The sequence below is a fragment of the Lissotriton helveticus genome, chromosome 7, assembly GCF_964261635.1.
Source record: "Lissotriton helveticus chromosome 7, aLisHel1.1, whole genome shotgun sequence".
NCBI lineage: Eukaryota > Metazoa > Chordata > Amphibia > Caudata > Salamandridae > Lissotriton > Lissotriton helveticus.
Window position 1 is genome coordinate 1,549,344,424 of NC_136068.1, and position 15,231 is coordinate 1,549,359,654.

Below are 15,231 nucleotides of genomic sequence, written 5' to 3' on the forward strand. Positions count from 1 at the left end.
GTGGTGCAGTATGTCGGTCATGTCGTAATGTTCTAAATTGTCCAATGGATGAGAGGCGGTTAGAAGAGAGGTGCCCTATTGCTGTATCTGTGTTAGGTGTGATGGAAGAGTGAAAGCTTGCCATTGGAGTTTGTTCCTTTGTGTGCTTTGAAAGGTGGGTATATGTATGTATTTTGTGATGGTAAGTATTTTGAGGGGTTGCGCTCTGAAGATCTTGTGGTGCTGGTGTGTGTGATATGTTTTGCTTTTGAGGTGTGGTAAAAAGGGGTGCTGATGTATACGTTTCATGCACCTGATTTGGTTGTGTAGTATTGTTTGTGAGAGGAGGTTGTGACGTAGAGGGGGTGGTGATGTGTTTATGAGTGGAGTGTATGTTGTGTATAGGAGGGAATGAAGTAGAGGTGAGAATGTTTATCTTAGACTGGTTTGTTTCAAGAGTTACAAAGTGTGGTGGTGTGCAGTGTGTGTGTTGTGTGTTAGTGTTATTATGGTAGAAGGGAGAGGAGGGTGTTTGTTGGACAAGTGATGCCAGGATCATTATATGTTTGTTAGTGATAAAAGGTGGACTGTTGGGTGTAAATACAGCAGGGAGAGTGTCTGAGTGGGATGTAGTTATGTATGGTGTTGATTGGCGTGTTAGTGATGAGTGTATTCGTTAGTGGTATAGGATAGAGTTGTGTACTGTTTGTGGGTGAGGGTGGATATGTGTGGTAGTTGGGATAGTAGGGTGTGTAGATGTGGTTTGGTTGGGTTGGTGGTGCATGCTGGTACATTAATCTGTGCATAGTGTTGTGCGTGGTGTATATTTGGTGTAAGTGTGTTGCTCTGTTTGTGGTTGTGGATGGTGTGGGCTGGGTATTGTTAAATGAGGAAAAGGGCAGCATTTATGGCCCTAGTGCCGACCAGGCTCAAACAGGCAACTACCCTTGTCCTCTCCGCCCTTCACAGGCTCAAACAGGGAACTACCCTTGTCCTCTCCGCCCTTCACAGGCTAAAACAGGCAACTACCCTTGTCCTCTCCGCCCTTCACAGGCTCAAACAGGCAACTACCCTTGTCCTCTCCGCCCTTCACAGGCTCAAACAGGCAACTACCCTTGTCCTCTCCGCCCTTCACAGGCTCAAACAGGCAACTACCCTTGTCCTCTCCGCCCTTAGCCTCGACGCCCGGGCTGAGACGCCCTAAGCCTGGCCTTTTTTGTAGCCCTAGTAATCAGGTGACCCCTTCAGCCAATGGGAATCCTAGCCCTAACACTATCCAATCACAACACTAGCCCTAACATTTAGAACCAATAGGACACCAGGACCTTGCAGCCAATCTTAGCCCTAGTCCAAGCACCCAATCAGTTCAAAAACCCTGATCTCTACGTCCAATAAAGGCCTTAGCCCTACCACTAGTCCCAACCCAAGTCCAAGCAGCCAATGGTACAGGTAGCCCTAGTCCCTACTTCTAATAGAAAGCCTAACCCTACTCTTAGTCCCACAACTGGTCCAACAACCAATCACACCAGAAGCCCTAAATAGCTACTTCCAATTAAAGGTCTAACCCTAGCCCTAGTCCCACCCTACTCTCAACAACCAATAACATAGGAAGCCCTAGTCCCTACTTCCAACAGAAATCCTAACCCTAGCCCCAACCCTACAGTGATTGAATCACAGACCGAGAAACCAATCAGAACCCTCAAATACCCAACCAATGAGGACATTAACCCTAACCCAATAGAAACACCAGATACAACCACCAATCAGTGTACACATGTGCCAACCACTAGCAGACCATATAAGGTCCCAGCGACCTCAGACAAGGTTTGCTGGCCAGGGAGTTGGAAGCTGCTTCTCCTGTTAAGAATCTCCTAGGAGACAGATAGGCAGGCTCAATCCACAACTTTGGACTTCTGCAGGTAAAGGCTTCACTAACTCGAAATCTAACAATACTGTTTGAATAAAGCTTTACTCCCCCTGCTGGCCAAAAAACGAAGTGCACAGGCCCCAGTAAATACAGTTTAAACAGCGCACAGAAGTACCCTCTGATGTAGAAAATCCCTGTTGCTGGAGGGAGGGGGAGGCAGGGGGGCTGGCCTCACTGGCTAGTGAACACAAAATGGTGGCTGGGGGTGCACTGTTTTAGCCCACAGGTCTAAGCACAGAGCAAAGGAGAAATTTGAAGGGAAAACAGATTTGTCACCAAGGAATGAGAGGGACAAACTACAGTGGTTGGACTGCAAATCCCACAATGCAACATACTAAATGGAGGAAATCATGGGCAGGGAAAACCACAAATTTAAAACACAACACAGGTGATAAAATATGCAATTACAGGCAGGCTAAAACTACAATTTTTAACTGTAACAACCACAGGCATAGACAGTAAACACAGAAAGTGAAAATTGTTTTTTAAACAATTTTGTCTTGGTAAGAGACAGCACTAGTCTGTCTCCTTACCACTTCCTGGACTCTGCTCACTGCAATCTGGGGCACATGTAGGCTGCAACTCACAAGATGGAGGACAATGATTTGGGGTGCACCCAGCAAGGCCTTAAGGGGCCTGGGCAGGTGTGAGAGGAAGGCTAAGACTTGCCTGGTAGCTGACTAGCCAATGGTCTGCTGGCCTGGGGGTGGGGTCTGGGCAGCTGCTTCTCCTGTTAAGAATCTCTAGGTGACAGACAGGCTCAATCCACAACTTTGGACATCTGCAGGTAAAGGCTTCACTAACTCGAAATCTAACAATACTGTTTGAATAAAGCTTTACTCCCCCTGCTGGCCAAAAAACGAAGTGCACAGGCCCCAGTAAATACAGTTTAAACAGCTCACAGAAGCACCCTCGGATGTAGAAAATCACAGTAACTGTTGCTGGGGGGGGGGGGGGCTGGCCTCACTGGCTAGCAAACACAAATGGTGGCTGGGGGTGCACTGTTTTAGCACACAGGGCAAAGCACAGGAGAAATTTGGAGGGAAAACAGATTTGTCACCAAGGAATGAGAGGGACAAACTACAGAGGTTGGACTGCAAATCCCACAATTCAACACACTAAATGGAGGCAATCATGGGCAGGGAAAACCACAAATTTAAAACACAACACAGGTGATAAAATATGCAATTACAGGCAGGCTAAAACTACAACTTTTAACTGTAACAATCACAGGCATAGACAGTAAACACAGGAAGAGGCTGGTTTTCAAATCTGACAGTGTACTGAAGACTGCTAACCAGGCCAGCTCAATGCCACTGCTCTTTACCCTAAAACAAGCAAAGTCTAATTGTAACCCAAATGGCCTGGATTTTAGCACTACTGTAAGTCCCTAGGAAATGGTACCCCTGGTACCTAGGGCATGGGTCCTAGAGAGGGTCACTATGGGCTGCATGTCTTATGCCACCCTAAGGGACCCATTGCATGTAGGCTGTCATTGCAGACTGCATGTCATGGAGCAAACAAGGAGTGGAAACACGACATTGTACACTCACTGTGTGCCAAACCAAAGTCACTGCATGTAAAATACGTAGGTCACCCCTACAGTATGCCTTGTAGCACTCAGACTAGGTGCTTAATATTACATGTGAGGGCATATCTGCATGAGCAGATGAGCCCATGTGCTGTCTAGTTCAATTACTAGGTGGTACAAGTGCGCAGGGAAGCCATCTTAAGTATATACACACTGGGCACTGGACATTACGAGTTCCCCAGCAACATGATTGCATCACTGCAAATACTGGTGTTTGGTGTCAAACACCGTGTCTTAATAAATCTGTAATGATGCCTGTACTACATTTATTATGGCATGCACCCAGAGAGTACCTTAGAGGTGTCCCCTGAAACCTTACTAGTTTTCTAGCTGAGGGGATCCTTTCAGCCTGCCACCACAGGGAATATGCTACTTACCAGTATGCATCTGTTCTTGGCATGTAGGGCTGCTGACATTCATATCTTTGCATAGATCACCGCCTAGTGTTGGGACCGGATGATTGCACCTTGTTTTCGTGGAAGAGTCTTTGAAGTATCACGAGATAGGTGTCACCTCCCCTGGACTACAGTGCGCATGGGCATCTCCTCCATCCTCAGATTGTTTTTCGCCATTGTGGCAAAGATGGAGTGTAGAAAAGTAAGAGATGTCCATGTAAATGTATGTAGAAAAGTACTGCAGCTGTGACGGGCACCGGGGAGGAGGGTGGGCGATATGAATGTCAGCAGCCCTACATGCCAAGAACAGATGCATACTGGTAAGTAGCATATTCCGTTCGAGGCATGTGGGTTGCTGAATTCATATCTTTGCATAGACTGTATAGCAGTATCTCCTCTAGAGGTGGTCACCTGTACCAGCTGCAGCAGTTTGGAAAATAGTTTTAACGACAGCCTGGCCCACAGCAGCTTGCTGCTTTGCTTGCACATCTATACAGAAGCGTTGAGTGAAAGTGTGTATGGTAGACCATGTAGCTGCCTTACATATCTCTTCTAGGGGAATGTTTCCTAGGAATGCCATGGATGCCCCAATTTTACGCGTTGAGTGTGCTTTTTGGGGAACTGTTACAGAGTGCGTTTAGCTTTTTGGTAGCATATCTGAATGCATTTAACTATCCATCTGGCTATTCCTGATTTTGAGATGGGATTCCCTTTATGTTGTGGTGCAAAAGCAACGAATAGTTGCTTTGTTTTCCTGAATGATTTGGTTCCGTCAACGTAATACAGCAGAGCCTTTTTTACATCTAGTATGTGTAGGGCTCTCTCGGCCACTGACTGAGGGTTTTGGAAGAAAACTGGCAATTCTATGGACTGATTGATATGGAAAGTGGATATAACTTTTGGCATAAACTTTGGGTTAGTACGAAGCACTACCTTATTGTTATGTATTGGCATGAAAGGTTCTTGAATGGTTAATGCCTGTAGCTCACTCACTCTCCTGAGGGAGGTAATGGCAATCAAAAATGCCACCTTCCAAGTTAGAAATTGTAATTCACATGAATGTAGTGGTTCAAACAGAGGTCCCATAAGTCTGGTAAGTACTATATTTAAGTTCCAGACTGGTGAAGGTGGGTGCTTTGGAGGTATTATCCTTTTAAGTCCTTCCATAAAAGCTTTGATTGGGGGTACTCTAAACAAATACATGTGTTGTCTATTTTGGAGGTAAGCTGCATCAGCAGCAAGATGTAGTCTTATGGAAGAGTATGTCAAATTGCATCTTTGAAGATGCAATAGGTAACAGATGTTTTGGATGTTATGTTATGTATTCAGAATTTGTTAAGCGCACGGGCACCCAGAGGTTTCATGGCGCTAATGGTGAGGAAAGATGATAGACAGTTACCTAACCGTGCACTTGCTTGAATAACCAGGTTTTCAGTGCGCCCCTGAATGCCATAAGATTAATGCAACTACGGAGTGACAAGGGAAAAGAGTTCCAAAAACGGCATCCGCCAAGACGTTTCCTTTTGAAGGAGGGGAAAGTGAGGAGGGACAGGTGGGTGGAGCAGAGATTGCGAGACGGTTCATGTTTGTTTATAAGGTTGTTGATAAACTTAGGGCTTTTTCCGTGGAGAGCCTTGAAGGCCAAGCAGCCTACCTTGAATGTCACCCGTTGGGCTATGGGTAGCCAGTGCAGAGTGGCCAACAATGGTTTCGCCAAACTCCTGCCGTTGCTTTTGAAAATTAGTCTAGCCGCCTGATTTTGCACAATTTGCAGGCGTTTAGACAGACCCAGGGGGAGGCCCAGATAGATGGAATTAGAGAAATCTAATCGGGAGAGGACCAAGGTGATAACCACCTGAATGAGGGCAGGGTACGTAAGTAGATGAGCAATCTTCTTAATCTTACGTAGCTGGAAAAAGCTAGACGAGATCACCGCTCCCACCTGACTTTTCAGAGAGATCGGCGTTGATGGTGATCCTGAGGCTTTTCACAGAGAAAGAGGGAGATGGAGGAGATCCCATTGATGACGGCAAGAAATGAGGGCCCCAGCTGGTTGAACTTCTACCCGGGAGTACCAGCTCGGTCTTACCGGGGTGGAGTTTTAGGTGGTTCAACTCCATCCACTCTTGAATGTGCAGCATGGTAGCCTGAAATTCCTCGACCGAGTCTGTTGAGTTTAGTGGAAAAATAAGCTGCAGGTCGTCCGCATAGGTATAGATTGTAACCCCTCCTGTTTTTTAAAGAGTGTTATAAAGGTTTAAGGTACAGATTGAACAGGAGGGGGGACAATGATGAGCCTTGCGGAACGCCGCAGGTGGTGGACAATTTGGGCGCTGTGAAGTTCCCGAGCTTGACTGCCTGGGATCGGTCGCTCAGGAAGGACTTCACCCAGCCGAAGGCCGCGCCTCGTAGGCCGGCTTGTTCGACACAGTGTAATAAGATGGTATGGTCCACCGTGTCAAACGCTGCCGACAGGTCCAGGAGCACCAGGGCCTGATGTATGCCCTTATCGGCATTAGACCTCATTGTGTCCAGGACAGCGAGGATCACTGCCTCGGTAGAGTGCGCCTGGCGGAATCCGGCTTGGTTGGGCTCCAGGTAGTCAGATGTCTATGAAATTAGAGATACAGCTAGCCACATGGGCTTCTAGAATCTTTGCACCAAAAGGGAGAAGGGATATGGGCCGGTAGTTCAACAGATTAGATGAATCGGCGCCTGGTTTTTTAATTAATGGGACTAACGTAGCTTTTTTAAACGAGTTAGGAACTATTCCCTGCGATAGAGAAACATTCAAGAGCGGGAGTATGCCTAGCGGGAGTGCAGAATAGACTTCCTTTAGTACATGCGGGGGGCAGGGGTCATTGGGTGACCCAGACTTCACTCGATTCATCAATTCAGCTAACCTGGATTGATTTATCAGAGGGATGACCTCGAATTCGGACAGGTTTCTGCAGATATCCGCTCTGTCCGCCGTGGTAGAGCTGATCGGAATGCTTTCTTTTATAATGGCAATCTTATCCTTAAAAAAATTATTGAGCTGATTAAACAGCTTTTGAGTAGGGGGTTGAGATGGGGAGGTTCTGGCATCATTACATAGGTCATTCACGACCCTGAAGATTTCTCTGGATTTGTTTTGGGCATTCAGGATTTTTTCGGAGAAAAAAGCTGCCTTAGCAGATAGGATGGAATTCTTATAATTCCTGCGGGCAGTTATGTATGATGATCTATCTTCGTCAGAGTGCCCGTGTCTCCATTTTCTCTCCAATTGGCGCAGTTCTAATTTTTGTTTTTTTAGATCTGCTGTAAACCACCTGTGAGCGTCCATGCGGCGAGCAAGTGAGAACTTGGTAAGTGGGACATGCTCGTTGCAGGCCGCCAAGAGCCAGTCAGTGAGATCTTTTTCCATGAGGTTAATGTCTGGGGAGGGAGCTGGAATAGAATTGGCCAAGGTGAGCAGAAAATCTTGATTTAATGAACCCCATTTCCTTATTAACCCCCCAGCGGAGACAGGGGCCTTTATATGGCCGTGGAAAGTATAGGACAATTGTAATAAATGATGATCAGACCATATACAAGGCGTTGTCATCGGGGTGGACAATGGGACATTGTATAACTAGATCTGGTCCAAAATATGTCCCTTTTCATGGGTGGGGGGTCAGGACTGATTGAGAAAAGTTCATATGGGAGAGGAGCTCAGAGTTCTGTGGCCTGAGGTCCTGCTTCCGGGTCCTTGTACCAATAATTTAAGTCCCCAATCAGCATTACCTTGTCCTAATTGACAACTAAGCTGGCCATTTGCTCGGTCAGAGAGACTGGGAATGTAGTGATAATTTTAGGTGGACGATAGATTAATACCAAAACCATAGTTCCCTTATCTGTGTCAGATTTAATTACAAGGTTTTCAGTGTCTGGTAGATTCAAGGAGGGTAAGGTAGTGAACTTGTGATCTTTATGGATGATGGCGGCGACACCACCCCAGGCTTTCCTGGTTCTCTGTTCACTGATAATATGTAGTAGTCTGCCGGAAGAGCTACAAGGATATCCGGTAGAGAGTCCTCGGTGAGCCAGGTTTCAGAAATAAGTAGCATGTCCGGTCTGTCCGAGTTAAGCAGTAAGAAGATGTCTAATTGATGTTTTACCAGAGATCTGGTGTTAAGATATAGGCAGCGAAGTGTAAGGGCATTAAGCCTTAGAGTAAGACTGGTAGAGTAGGAGCCTTGGGACGTGGTCGCAGAGGTGTCCTGGATTAGATGGGGATGGTAGATGTTATTAGCCGTTAGGCAGGCGCGAATGGCGGGGTCGAGGCAGGGGAGGCGCGAATGTTGTAAAGAACAGAGTTCAAGGGAGGTATAGCTGTAATTTTCCCCATTCTGCCTAGTCCCTAGGCCCGGCCTGGCGCGGACGGGCGCAGACGGGCTTGCCTTAGGCGCGCCTTCAGCGCGCCCGCTGCGCTCGTCCGCTGTGCGTCCTTGCAATGCACATGGGGTGGATGGGATGGAAGCATCTAATGGGTTGATTTGGTTATTTTTGCAATAAATTACAAATCTCTTCCATTTAGCTGCATAGCATGCTCTAGTAGTAGGACGTCTTGCCTCCTTGATAATGTTCATGCAATCAGGAGGCAAATTAAGGTACCCAAACTCTAAGACTTCAGGAGCCAGATCGCAAGGTTCATCTGATTGGGATCTGGGTGCCTGATTTCTCCATGGTTCTGAGTTAAAGATGTGGCGAGAGGCGCAGTTTTTGGTGGGGAACTACTGAAAGTTCTAGAAACGTTGTGTACCATGGTTGTCTTGCCCATGTGGCAGCAACCAGGATCATTGTGAGTGACTTCTGGCATAGAGTGCATGCCAACAGTGAAATCAGTGGGGTTGGTGGAAAAGCGTACGCAAATCTGCCTGACCAGTTCATGCAGATCGCATTGCCCTGTGACAACGGATGTGTGAACCTGGCGGCAAAGTACTGGCATTTTAAGTTTGTTTGTGGCAAACAGGTCTATCTTTGGATGCCCCCATTGCTGAAAGAATGGTTTGAGAACCTGAGGGTGAAATTCCCATTCGTGTAGCTGTTGGCTGTGCCTGCTTAACAGATCTACTACTTGATGATCTTTCCCCGGCAGGTGTTCTGCTAGGAGAAAGATGTTCTTTGGAATCGCCCACCTCCATATGCTTTGTGCTAGGTGAGAACTGTGGAGAGTGTCCCTCCCTGCTTCTGTATGTAATACATGGCAGTCATATTGTCCGTCCGGATCAACACAGTCTTGTTGTACAAGTACTTCAGAAAAGCTTTCAGTGCTAGAAATACTGCGAGCAACTCTAAGTGGTTGATGTGCAGTGTTTTTTGTTTGATTGTCCAGAGCCCTTGAACTGAAGTAGGTGGGCTGCCCAACCAGTCAGTGATGCGTCCGCTGTTAGTACTACTTGTGGAACCGGCTCTTGGAACAGTCGCCCCTTGGAAAGGTTTTGTGGGTTGGTGGAGGCAGGTTTTGTGGGTTGGTGGCAGAGAGTTGTAAGCGCGACTGTCCACCAACACTAGGTCTTTTAATTGAACACTAGGTCTTTTAATTGTCCTTGAGCTTGGTTCCACTGCCTTGCTAGGCATTCTTGCAGTGGATGCATTTGAAGTCGGGTATGAGGGACAATGAATATATAGGAGTCCATCATGCCTATGAGCTGCATGAACACTCGAGCTGGTAAGGAGTGTTGTGGCTGAAACTTTTGAATGAGAGTCTGCATATTGGCTATCCTGGCTGGATTTGGATATGCTTTTGCTACTGAGGTATCTATTGTGGCTCCCATATATTGCTGTATGTGGAAGGGCTGTAGATGTGATTTTGGGTAATTTATGGAGAACCTCAGACTGTGCAGCAGCTGGAGTGTTTGAGACGTATGGCTTGCACACTGCGCGTATGAGTTGGCCTTTATGAGCCAATCGTCGAGGTATGGAAACACGTGGATGTGTTGCCTTCTGAGGTGTGCTGCTACAACCGCTAGGCATTTTGTGAAAACTTTTGGGGCCGTAGTTACCCCGAAGGCGAGAACTTTGAATTGATAATGTTGCCCTTCTATTGTGAACCCGAGGTATTTTCTGTGAGCTGGATGTATAGGTATGTGAAAGTATGCGTCCTTGAGGTCTAATGTAGCAAGGAAGTAGTTTTGCTGGAGTAACAGGAGTACTTGCTGTAGAGTAATCCCAATGGAAATGCTCTGAGAGTATGTATTGATTTAGCGGTCTGTGGTCTAGAAGGGGTCTGAGGGACCCATCCTTCTTGGGAATTAGGAAGTATAGAGAGTATACTCCTGTCCCTGGATGTTGAAAAGGGACTGGCTCTATGGCTCCCGTTTCTAGCATGGACGCGACCTCTTGTTGTAACAGTGTGATGTGTTCTTTGGACATAGGACGATGTTTGGGTGGTATGTTGGGTGGTATGTTGGGTGGAGTAGAAGTGAGTTCCAGGCAGTAAACCATACTGGATAATTTGTCTCACCCACCTGTCTGTCTGTGGTAATGGCATTCCAGACTGGAGGGAATTGTTTTAATCTGCCTCCGACCGGTGTTGGGTGGTCCAGAGTGAGTGTGATGAAGTCACTGTTTGGTGGCAGTGGAGGCTCTGGTGTTATTGCCGCCACGTCCCCTGCCCTTGTTGTTGTTTCCCCTATAACCCCCTCTGTTGGAGCTTTTATTAAATGTACTCTGGGTGTTACCTTTGAATGTAGAGGAAGCCTGTGATGTGTTGACTCTTGCGGAGCCTCTGTAGGAGGAGCGACGAAAGGAACCTCTGCGTTGTTGAAACTGAAGTGCGCCCATAGACTTAGCAGTTTCAGTATCTTTTTTCATTTCGTCTAAGATTGAGTCTACTGCTAGACCAAACAGGAAATCTGGGTTAACTGGTTGGTTGAGGATTGTGGATTGCACCTCGTTCTTAAAACCAGAGATGCGTAGCCACGCAAGCCTGCGTAGTAATACACTAGTATTAATGGATCTTGCTGCTGTATCAGCTGCATCAAGCGCACATTTAATGGAAGCATTAGTTATAAATTTGCCTTCCTGAATGAGGTTGTTAGCTTTAGCTTTAAAAGGTTCTGGTAAAAGTTGCAGCAAGGCTTCAAAAGTTCATCGTAATGTGCTCTATCATAGGGTGCTAATAAAGCCTGTGTGGTTGCAATCCTCCATGAATTTGCAGCTTGTGAGGCCACCCTTTTGCCTGAGGCTTCTAAGATCTTAGACTCCTTGTCAGGAGGGGGAGCATCTCCTGTTTGTGAGTTGGTTCTCTTTCGGGCATTTGACACTACTAGTGAGTCTAAAGGCAATTGGTATTTGATATAGGCAGGGTCAGATGGGGCCCCCTTATATTTCTGCTCTATTCTGGGATTGAGTACACGCGCTCTGGCTGGATCTTTGAATATGTCTGGCGCATGTTTAAGTACCCTTTTTAACATAGGAAGTGTTCTGACATTTTTCTCAGAAGTAGGAAAGGTGTCAAATAAAAAGTCCTTTCTATGGTGTCAGTGTGCATGTCCACATTGTGATATTTTGCTGCCCTATCTAGCAATTGATTGAAAAGAATGGTGTATGTGGAGGTGTCTGGGATGGGCTGTGGATCATATGGATCGTTTGTCATCCCATGTGTTATCTTGTGCATCAGGATTTTGTGCATCAGGATCCTGTGGCTCATCAGAATTGCCATGAGGATCTAACCCCCATATTCTCTTCCTCATCATACTGTGAATGTGTAGGAGAGTAAGGCACAAAAGGCATATTAGGATAGAGAGGAGGAGGAGTGAAAGGTCTTGAGGGAGATGTCCCCAAGTCTTTTTTCTTTGGAGGAACAGGGGAAGGAGTGTTCGTGTCCAATGATCTCTTTTTCCGATGGTAAACTGTAACCTTTCCTGTTACAGGGTCTATGTACAGTTTAGATTGTTCCTCACTCAATGGATCAGGATGGAAGAGTTCTTCCTCAACTGTCTGTGGCCTTGGTGCCAATGTTTTTGGCTTAGTGACTAGTCCATGACTTTTTGGCTCGAGCCCCTTAGGTCGTGGAGCTCTGTCTGGTTCGACTGTTGCTTTAGGGTAAGGGACCTTTTTCGGTTCGACGACTTTGTCCTTGTCAACGTTCTTTATTACTTTAACAGTCTTTTTTGGCTCGGCGACCTTGTTTGGATCGACAACCTGTTTCGGATCGATTGGAGTCTTTGGTTCGATACGTTAGTCTTGTTTTTTGTGCTCGTCAACCTTTTTCGGCTCGGTGTTTTTGCTCGAGTAGACGGCTTTTTTCGTGTCTACGGGCTTTTTCTTCGGGTCGAGTATCTTCTTTGGATCAACGACCTTCTGTGGCTTAGAGCTCTTTTTCGGCTTGAGAGCTTTTGGCTAGATAACTTTCTTGGGTTGGCAGACCTTTTGTTCGAGAACCTTCTTCGGTTCGACGACTTTTGGGTCGACAACCTTCTTTGGTTCGATGACCTTCGGTTCGACAACCTTTTTCGGTTCGACAACCTTTTTGGGGAGAGTGTTACTCGGGCCAGGTGTATCAAAAGGCTCAGTCTTGGGCTTCGGAGCCGAGCCTGAAGGCAGGGCTTCTGAAGTAACTTGTCGATCTCGGCGAAGGCCTTTAGGCGATGCGTCGACTGGAGCCTTTTCTTTTGGAATAAGCGGGGTCGGGGGCGGAGTACTCCCTTTTTGTCCCGGCGTGATCTGGTCATCGGAGTCGACTGGTCCTCAACGGAGAAGATTCCTAGATCAGAGTCTGCCGCTTCCGGGAGGTCGTGTTAGTCATCGAAGATGTTCTCCGGTTCCGGTGCTTGCCGCTGCATCTCTTGCCTAGCGGCCCATCGATTCCAGGTGGTTTTCTTCGAACGGAATTGGAGACACGCTCAGCACGTTTGTTCGTTGTGGTCTGGTGATAAACACCTGTTGCATACTGTATGTTTGTCAGTATGCGGGAATTTGACGTGGCATTGTGGGCACCTTTTGAACGGACTCCTTTCCATCGACAGCAGTCCCACGTGGCGTCAAAAAGGCCCAATGGCCCGCGTCGACGACCGGATCGAGATGGAAAGTTAAATCGAGTCAAGGAGTACAGAGCGAGAACAATACCGTCGAGGTAGAAGGCCTTTTGGCCTTAGAAAGTAGGTTAGTTTCGATTCCGAAGTTGGAGTAGAGGAATAACATCCGAACCCAATGGCGGAAAAAAACAATCTGAGGATGGAGAAGATGCCCATGCGCACTGTAGTCCAGGGGAGGATTCACCTATCTCGTGATACTTCAAAGACTCTTCCAGGACAACAAGGTGCAATCATCCGGACCCAACACTAGGCGGCGATCTATGCAAAGATATGAATTCAGCAGCCCACATGCCTCGGAACACCTGTTTCTGACCCCCTGCTTGGTGGAACCAACACTCTGATGTCAGCAACAATTCCTGCTCTGGCAGGTGTTATCACCTACTCCAGCAGGATGGCTAGTGAATCTGCATACCAAGGTCAGAGGCTTCAAAGAATGCTTCCTTTAATATGAGACCCCGGCTTACCCTAGACCTGGGAGATTCCTCCCCCGCCCGGAGACCCATGTGGCACCAGGACAGGTAGCAAATTAAGCTAGTCATAAGGCATGTTCACTTTCAGACTAGTTACACCCCTAAAGTGGACTGCATGAAGTGCACATAGAAAGAAGGGATTCTCCATCATGCTTTTAGTGGAATTAGAAACTCTGGGACAGGGTATGCCCATGCCCCACAGGGAGTGGTAATAGAGGGGGTGTAGTGACCAAGGATAAGTAGCACATTGGCTACTACCCTTCACTTAACACCGCTAAATGTAGTATTTTGGTGGCCCCCGACACCAGGAAAAAAAGATCATGCCAAGACTGACTACTGTGAACCGTGGAAGACAAGATAGGACTTACAGAGCTAGAACAGAGGACCGGTATCAAAGACTGGTGCCAAACTCTGCCAGGCTGCTTGTACTTTGCCACGGCCGACTTCACAAAGTACTTGACACCCTTAGAGGACCATCTCGCACCTCAACCAGGAAAGATCTCCCTTGGGGTGGAGGAGCCACTTGCCTGTACCACCATGCACTGACTGCAGCTACCAGGTCCAGCATTCTGTAGACCCGCAGGCACACCGTGGGAGCAGCACCCCAGAAAATGGTCTTCGTGCTCAAGGAAGTCAGATCAGTCTCCCCACTGAGTTTAAACACGCCAAGACCCCCAAGAGCTACCCAGCACCAATACCCTGGGTACCGGAGCAGTTGCAGAAACCAAGGCTTGTTTCATGCCCAGTCTGGGAACCACCAACAACGACCTACAGACTAGGGACGTCAGGATTCACAAAGAAAGCACAGAGAGTGGCCCTACTGCCCTGCTTTGCCCCCCTTCACCAGAACCCTAATGCACCGTGAAGGACTTTGACAGCGTGACCCTGCCAGACAAAACACCTACACACCTGAGCCCCAAAGCCAGGGTCCACAGAAAAGGACGGTGTCCCTGTGCCCCAGAAACTTATGCCTCAAATCTGACAGCTGTCATTTTCAACTGTTTCTACTGTAAAATTTGAAAACGTCTAAAGTACTTATCCGATTACGAAGTTCTTGGTGTCTAAAATTCTATAAGAATACCTGCATTTTTCTAAATTTGTCTCAAGTTTCTTCTTGAGCAGGTCTCATTAATGGACTGTGTAAAACAAATGTTTAACACTACCTTCCGATAAGCCTACACTGCTCGCCCACACCACCAAAGAGAGCATTTCGGATTATTAATTTAAGCCCTGTAAGCCAATAAGGGTCGTCTGGACTTTCTACATAGTGTACCTCATTTTGGTACACTACATAAGAAGTTCGCTACCTACATTCTACAAAACCAATGTTAAAAAAATAAACTGAAACAGAAATGTTAGTTTGTGTGCCATACCTTCGGACATGGATAATAAGCAGGATGAGTGACTCAATGTTTCCAACAGAGCACAATAAATTCTGGATTAAAGATTAAACTAAATTGCAGCATTACCCCAGAATGGATGACAGGAGAACACTTTATCAGCACCTTGATAAGGAAACCTAATATTTTTACCCACCATTGTTTTTCTCAGATTCTTCTTCTGAGCTGCTTTCTTCATCACCGATTGAGATAGTGTCCAAGGTCTTCCTCTCTTTGGATTGGTCCTGTACCGAAATCTTTTCCTTGCTGCTCATCCGACACACCGAACTCCTTCAGAGAAGAAGATATCCCCCCCAAGGAGGCAACTTAGTGAGCACCACAAATAAAGCATCGAAACCAGCAATACAGCATGCGACTACTGAACTAGAAAACCAACACATACCTTTCTAAGATCACCTTGCATTTTC

General features: G+C 46.9%; 1 protein-coding gene across 2 annotated transcripts in view; it reads right to left on the reverse strand.

Annotated features, from left to right (window-relative positions):
• The window catches only part of PPP1R12C (protein phosphatase 1 regulatory subunit 12C), a 1,267,429-nt gene that overhangs the window by 767,161 nt on the left and 485,037 nt on the right, over window positions 1–15,231 (reverse strand). For both annotated transcript variants that reach the window (XM_078655015.1, XM_078655016.1), the window contains exon 8: window positions 14,961–15,094. In XM_078655015.1, coding sequence (XP_078511141.1) covers window positions 14,961–15,094 — 134 coding nt within the window. The remainder of the gene's footprint in view (window positions 1–14,960; window positions 15,095–15,231) is intronic.